Here is an 8,146-nt window from a genome sequence, read left to right as displayed (position 1 = left end):
TGCTACTGTTTTTGGTTTTTACTTTTTATCTGACAGCTGTATTAGTTCGCATCGAATTTTCACTAAAAAACAAAGGTACTTGCAACACGATATAGGTCAAACGTCTCGCTCTCACTGATTTTTGCGTGGCGGTAGTAGCTAACTAGCCAACCGGCTAGTCTTCCTTCTTCTTAGGGGCTTTATGAATGATAGCAATAGCATTACCACTACTTACTATGACAAAGCGAGAACTGAAAGAAACATTCACCAGGCTAATCACTAACTGCTTCTAATTGTAGCCGCCCTTGCTAGTTAGCTCAGTTAGCCGCGCAGCTAGCAGTTCAGACTGGGAGCTGCTCCAGGGGAGTGTTATTGTTTACACAGCGAGTGCTGGAGCTTTAGACTGGGATGGGTCGGGGCTAGCAGGTTAGCATACTAACTTGAGTAGATATCTACATAGACATAATGTCAGAACTGCTGTTTATTCACATCCTGTTGATAATCTTAACGTTTTCAACTAAATATTCTTACTAAATGCTTTTCTATTGCTGTGCTTTTATTTACAAAATTCAGTCTTAACTCCAATTATCTGCCAATCTTAAAAAAAAAACAAGCAAGGACTTGCTTCCTCTGCTGTTAAATGCAGCGTCACACCCCAACAAGTACACAATGAATCTGGAGTTCAGCCAAGTTCAACCTGCCTTTCTTCAGGGGGAATCTGAGCTGTTGAGGAGGGAGTGGTTTGTGGTTTGTGCCACCAACAAATGTACGACAGCTCCCTCCCTGCACTGTGTTTTACATTACTCTGGGTCTTTTGAGGTCCGCAACAGAAGGTTCGGCCTGCAGACGTTCCAGTGGTGGCGCTCAGCAAGTCAAGCAGGTGTGTAAAGCCGAAGCTCATGATTTTTTCCTTCTTTGCCTTTTCTCTGCAGTTGAGTTACTGATTCACTTACAAAGACTGTATTGTTCATTGGCTTTGGTGCCGCACATTGGCCTCGTTTGCATATCAACTGACCCTTGTTTTTCTGTTTGAGAGCTGTTTCAGATAAAGATTTACTTTATCTTTAACTTGAAACTACCTGCAAATAAAAAGTTAATCATATATGTAGGCTGGTTTACCTTCAAGGATTAGTTCCAGGTATAACTTTAAGTTGTGACAAAATGTTTAATACTTTTATTTGTGACATGACGCCCTCAGTTACTTGTCAACAAGGAAGTGGAGTGCAGGTGTGGGGCATTTTATGTGGTGGCAGTTCCTCATTTCTGATCTTGTGGTGACAAGTAGAAAAGCGCAGGTGAGTGACTGGCTTACATGATTTATTGTCACGCCTACACTTCATCCTGTTGACAGCCACTTCACATTCCAGGTGTGTGGGAGAAGAAACACTTCAGATCCAAGTGGAGCAGAGTTTTTAATAAATGACTTGTTAAACATGCTGGATTCAGGAGGGAGTGAAACCAGAGGATTTCTGTCAATGGGGACCAACTACATGAACGATAAAGGTCAGTTTTTTTATCATTTTGGGAAGCAGATATATGCCTCTTTCAAGAATATGAAAGCGTAACCAAACACGCGCTCTTTAATCTTCTTGTTCCCTGAACATTTGAGTACACTTGCATTGTCTTCAGGACTCGGGGGAGTGATTCGACACCTCGGTATGAAAATACTCCACTACAAGGAAAAGTCCTGCATTAAAACCTGTTCTTATAATATGTATTATCAGCAAATTGCACTGTTTTCTGGATGAATATTACCACTGTAATAATGTGTGTATTAACTATTTTAGTCAGGATCATGAAATTTAAAGTACAGTGTCTCTAAAAACTTGACTTTTTTGTGTTTTCAGCTTTCTGACAATGTATTTTCAAGCGCATCCACGAGGATTTTCAAATAGTTTATTTAGCTTCAGATAACATGACTTTTTCAAATTGTTCATAATTCATAACTAGCCTTTTTTAAAGTTATAACAAGTTATTTTAAAGGTGCAATATGTGAGAATTGGCACCTTAAACAAACAGGGGTATCACCGTAGTTGCCGCTAACTGCTGCTGCCGTTTGCTAGTTAGCTCAGTTAGCTGAGCAGCTAGTGGTCCAGACTGGGGCTCAGAGTGGTATTACGAGACAGAACAGGTTGAGTATGAATTTGACAGAGGCCAATTCTTACATAGTGCACCTTTTAAATACATTTAGCTGATAATACTTACGTACTTTTACTTTTTTGGAGGATGTTTGTTGTATTTTTCAGAATATATTTGTTCTGAGTTGGTATTTTTACTTTGGTAAAGGATGTGAATACTTCCTCCACCACTGTTCAGTTGTGAAATACTTCCAATATGATCTTTAACAGCCTTCTATCAGGACTGATGAATCCTTCCCTTCCTTCATGTAGTGTTGCTTTTACCTATATAATATAATTTGATTTCTTTCCCCTCAGGTTTTCTTACGTCTGATCCCAGACCAACACAATATCTCCAAAAGAGAAACACCGTGAAAGAACTACTAATGATGAAACGCCAGGTTAGTCACAGGAAGAACAGGTATTTGTACATGTACCTGAGCATGACTAGACAAGTTTCATTTTAGGGTTTGGTTTTCCTAGAAAATGTTGCTGTCAACTCCAGTATTAAAGGGTTATCTGTATTATTTTTGCTTTATTTCTTCTTGTGTGTGTTGTCCTATTTAGTTTTTGTTTATGAGCAACACTTATGGTAGATTAAGATCTATGAATTCCTTTAGTATGAGGAAGGAGTTCACTCATAAAACAGCCAACGAGTTCTGAGTATGCAAATCATTTAAAGCCAGTGCCAACTGTTGGTTTGCTATGACAATAGAATATTTATATCTCAAATTTCATTAATTAAAAATGTACTGAGTTAAATAACAGCTCGCAAATGATTTGCTTTTAGAAATGGAGCTGCTCTCAAGACAATAACAACGTGGAGCATAAATTTAAGAGAGCAAAATCTGAAGCTTTTTCCCCCGACATCGGTCCTCATCTGTTGGAGCCTCCGGCACAAGTATACTCCAATATGATGAATGAATACTCTCCCGAAAATGGTCACATCAATCCACAACAAATGCAACATCCGGCTCTGCAGGAACAAGTCTCTCCGACTTCTGAGGTCAAAATCACTTTATTTCACTGGCAAATACAGAAAGAGACACGGAGAGTTGGAGGACTTTCTCCTGAGCTGCTGAGCACGCAGGATGGAGATGGTGACACGTATGTATTCATGGAGAGAGTTATTCATTTAGACCAGTAGGAAACAGCTGAAAGTAATGGATAAACATTAGATAGTTGGCTGAAGCAACGAGTCAGTTGAAATATCTAAATGTAAAGGAAAAACATCTGAAACAGATAAAGAAGGGAATAAACAATTAGTGGAAAATAAAGGATAATGTTGCACAGTTGAAATAGATGGTAATGAATTTAACATTAAAATAGCTAAAAGTAATGGATAAACAGTTGAAGCAGCTGAATGTGATGGTTGAAATATCTAAAAGTAATGGGTAACTAGTTGACATAGTTAGCTAAAAGTGAATAAACCATTGAAATAGTTAGATAATCGTTAAAAAGAAAAGAGAAACAGTTGTAATAGTTTGCTGAAAGTAATGGACCAACATGTTGAAATAGCTTAAAGTAATGGGTAAATACCAAAGTTGGAGAAGCTTAAAGTAGGCCAAGGCTAATGGGTAAATAGTTGAAATAGCTAGCTAGAAATGGAACAGTTTAAATAGCTTAAAGTAGGCAGAGGCTGATGGGTAAATTGTTTAAATAGCTAAAAGTAACAGATAAGCAGTTGACATAGCCAAAAGTAATGGGTAAATAGCTAAAAATGGATAAACAGTTGAAATATTGAGCTAACAGTGAGTAAATAGTTAACTAAAAGTAATGGATAAACCATTGAAATAGCTGTAAGTATTGAGGAAACAGTTGAAATAGCTAAAAGTAATATATTTATTTAAGTATTTAGCAAAAAGTAATGGCTCAACGGCTGAAATTACAAAAAAGAATCAGATAAAAGTAGGTTAATGGATTAATTGTTGAATTTTTTTAGCCTCTGCCAATCCAAGTTGATACAACATAGACTAAACATTCACACATGGACATAATTTGTACATACTCTACTCTGACTCGCTGTTTCCTTTTCAAACTTCCAGGTTTCTTCACATAGCAGTGGCACAAGGTAAACGGGCTCTGGCTTATGTGCTTGCTACAAACATGGCTAGATGTGGCTTCCTGGACATGAAAGAACACAATGGGCAGGTAAAAGTACACACATTATTCAGTGACTTGTGGTTTATGCTGGTTTCCCTATGTTCTTCAGTGTTGTGATTGTGTGTTGTGTCTCTCTACACAGACAGCTCTTCAGGTAGCAGCTGCTGCCAATCAGCACTTGATTGTCCAGGACCTGCTGGCACATGGAGCACAAATCAACACCCGAGACTTCTGGGGACGCTCTCCATTGCATGTGTGTGCTGAGAAAGGCCACTTTCTCAGTCTTCAGGTAATGCATCAACACATCTTGCTACCACTGTGTCAGGAAACACATGTGTAGTCCAAGTCTGCAGTATACAAAGTTTACCACAGTCATTTCATGTTTGGTAATTGTGGTATTTTTAAACCCAGGTGGATTTAGAAATTCACTGATTGAGGATTGTACTCAGAAGTTCAACAATATTAAGGATTGTACACAGAAGTTCAACAATATTAAGGATTGTACTCAGAAGTTCAACAATATTAAGGATTGTACTCAAAGGTTCAACAATATTAAGGATTGTACTCAGAAGTTCAACAATATTAAGGATTGTACACAAAGGGTCAACAATATTAAGGATTGTACTCAGAAGTTCAACAATATTAAGGATTGGACTCAAAGGTTCAACAATATTAAGGATTGTACTCAGAAGTTCAACAATATTAAGGATTGTACTCAAAGGGTCAACAATATTAAGGATTGTACTTCAAAGGGTCAACAATATTAAGGATTGTACTCAAAGGGTCAACAATATTAAGGATTGTACTCAGAAGTTCAACAATATTAAGGATTGTACTCAAAGATTTAACAATATTAAGGATTTGCTCAAAGGTTAAACAATTTTAATGATTGAGCTTGTTTCAACTTGTTTCGTAGCATTTTAATCTCTACTTAAGATTGCTCCATACAAGTTGAGAGGTAGCTGATTCAAGCCAGAACAGGTTCAAAGTCGATTTCTTAACACACAGGGTTTGACTTCCAAAGTATGTTTTCAGTCTTCACTGGTGGGTGAGTAACACATTTGTCATCAGTTACTCATTCATTCCTAATCAATTTAACACAGTATTTGACTTGGCGTTGAGTTAATGCTGCTCTGCTATCAGGAGACTCCTTTTAAGTATGTAAAACAAACCGTGCATTTGTTACAATGCCAGGTAATGTATATCTTATCTGACCTGTTAATTAGTAACTGTATATTAGTGCTGTTAATGTGAAACACCAAGCCTCTAAAGCTATTTTATCAGATGTGTTTTTTCAATGGACCCTTGATCACATGAGGAGGTAAATTAAAAATTAACCTCTACTTTGACCCACATCTTGCTCGCATCGCTTAACTTTGTGCGCTCATCGAATTCAACGAACCGTGACATTTTGTCTAAACAGCCAAATTTGTCAAAATTGTTCCTTGTAATGTAATTTTTACGTTTTCTACACTTCCACAGAGCATCTGGAAGACCCTAATGAAAAGCGGGCAACCGATTGATGTTGAAATGCTCAATTATGATGGTAAGTTTGCTTTATTAAGCTGAAAACTTTCTTTGTTATTTCTGGTGGTTCTGTGAAGTGTCTTTGTAATGAGATGCTCCTTTTCTCTGTCTGGAGGTTTAACTCCGCTTCATGCAGCAGTCATGTCTCACAACGCCGTTGCTAAAGAGCTGAGGCATCTGGAAAATCCCTGTTTGTATATGACAAAGGAGATGGTGCAGAAGAAGCAGACGTACATTGAATGTATTAAGATTCTGCTGCTCATGGGCGCCTCCATCGGGACAAAGGTAACTATTGAAACTTTGACTTAACACTGCTTTAGTGGCTAACTCACTCCTTTAGCAGCTAACGTTAGCACAAAGCACACTGCCCCTGGGCTGAAGAACAGCACCACAACGGCAACAATTATTTTAACGTTAGCTGCTAACATACTCTATTAGTGGCTAACGCTTGCTTGTGGCCAACATTAGCACAAAGCGCACAGCCCCTGAGGCAGCAACAGCCTCCTTCAGCTGGTAACGTTAGCACAAAGCACGCAACTCCAGCAGTAATTAAGGAATAACGGTTATGTAGCTTGTTTCCATGATTGTGGCATCTAACAGAGTTGCTTGTTTATCTATTTATGAAACTAAAAAAAGCTAAGAGCTTGTTTGAACGTAGCAAAGTAGCTGCTAACACATCTCCAGGCTGGCTAACAAGAGCTAAGGGCCAGTCAGAGTGGCTTTGGACCGAGCCTGAGGGGAAGGGGGTTGGATTTTCTTAGTTGGATATTTTGAATATTTGGCTTGCTCTTTTTGGTTTCTACAATCTCGTTATGTTATGTTCACAATGTTGCATCAACATTAACACCTGCAGAGGTCTGACCATGAGAAGTTCACCTTGTTTTATTTATATTTTTCATTCCCACAGGATCTAAAAAGTGGACGGACGTGTCTTCACATGGCTGCTGAGGAGGCAAATGTGGAGCTGTTTAACATTTTACTTGACCAGCCATCTTCACTGTCAATTGTAAATGTTAAGGTAAGTTGTTTTGTTGTAAATTTCAGTTCAATGAGTGGAACACACAAACTGCCTGTAATGTCACGTCTGACTCTGTCTGCATGTTTGTTTTAGACGTTCAGTGGAAACACAGCCCTGCACGTCGTCAGCTCTTTGCAAAATCATAAAAGTCAAGTAGAAGCAGTGAAGTTGCTGATGAGAAGAGGGGCGGACCCCGGCACCAGGAACTTTGAAAATGAATTGCCGTCACAGCTGACGCCTGAAGGACTCATTGGTGAAAAGGTAAGGCGTGTGAACAGATGACTAAATGATCTCATCGCCAAAAATGTGAGACGTTTGAAAACCTGCTGTAATGAGGAACTAAATTTGTTATCTGCGGGATTGTTGTTGTATAACAGTGAACTTTTAAGTCACGTTATCTTTATAACTTGAAATGTTTTTTTGTTTTTTTTCCTCCAGGTGCGTCAGATCCTAAAAGGAAAGTATTTTCACGCTTAGGTGAAGCTCAAAAACACTGTCAGTCAGACAGTCTGGTCTATCAATGTATAATTTGCCAAACAAGGCAGATTTTGGTTGTTTCAGTGAAACATGTCAAATTGTTCATTACCATGTAATGTCCAATGAAAAGAGAGTTTTAATCAAGCTTTTGTTTTGAGATCGACATTCATCGAGTGATGATGTTTTATGATTATTTATGACAAATTCCTTTTGATTCATGGATTGTCATGTTTTTTTAAAATTATTTTTGTTAGGTTAGGTTATTTCACTTATGTTTTTTGCATATTTTCCCTTCATTTGATTCAGATACATGTAGGTATGGTTTTGGTGTTTATTATTATACTTGGAAATGCATTAATAGTTCATTTTAAATTCATTGTAACAAAATCAAAACAAAAAAAGACTTTTTCCAGATGAATAATACTGTATCTAGTTCATGTAGAAAACAAGGGTTCAAACACTGCATCACTACATTTTATTGTGAAAAGGTTGTGTTGTGGTCTAGAAATATTCTACATTTTTTGAGCATGTTAAAATGTTTATTTTGTTCACTTAATGGGTATAAAAGCACCTGTAACTTCAAAATGTTGATTACAGAAAACCTTATTGTGACATTTTGCTAAGTTCACTATGTATTGAGGGTGTTTAACTTTAAACTTATAGTCTTGATTTGTTTTTTTGAGATTATTTTCTTTTCCTATATGTGTAAATGTGTTTGTCTCATATTATACATTGTTCATGAGTTGTTTTTTCACGCCAGAGATCACCTGGACAACAGTTAATTTGTAATCCATCTTTGACTGCATGTGCTTTGTCAGCTGTGACCTTTATTTCAGGACAACACCCACTTCCCTTTGTCACACATGCCTCACCCTATAGGGAGTGTTTTTACTACACACAACAGGGTGAGCGAGCAGAGGGGCTG

At 37.8% G+C, this 8,146-nt stretch overlaps 1 protein-coding gene across 1 annotated transcript; it reads left to right on the top strand.

The window, feature by feature from the left end:
- Window positions 1–3,009: 3,009 nt before the first annotated feature.
- On the top strand, window positions 3,010–8,135 carry nfkbiz (nuclear factor of kappa light polypeptide gene enhancer in B-cells inhibitor, zeta; the record flags this gene model as incomplete). The annotated part of the gene is made up of 8 exons (XM_084346624.1): window positions 3,010–3,203; window positions 4,142–4,247; window positions 4,342–4,488; window positions 5,682–5,745; window positions 5,842–6,011; window positions 6,634–6,744; window positions 6,838–7,005; window positions 7,183–8,135. The coding sequence occupies 8 exons, from the start codon at window positions 3,010–3,012 to the stop codon at window positions 7,219–7,221; spliced, it is 999 nt and encodes a 332-aa protein (XP_084202750.1). The 3' UTR covers window positions 7,222–8,135.
- Window positions 8,136–8,146: the final 11 nt, after the last annotated feature.

Source organism: Pagrus pagrus, assembly GCF_965226575.1.
Source record: "Pagrus pagrus genome assembly, chromosome: 24".
NCBI lineage: Eukaryota > Metazoa > Chordata > Actinopteri > Spariformes > Sparidae > Pagrus > Pagrus pagrus.
The sequence above is the reverse complement of the archived record's forward strand: the minus strand, read 5'-3'. Positions and strand labels throughout refer to the sequence as shown.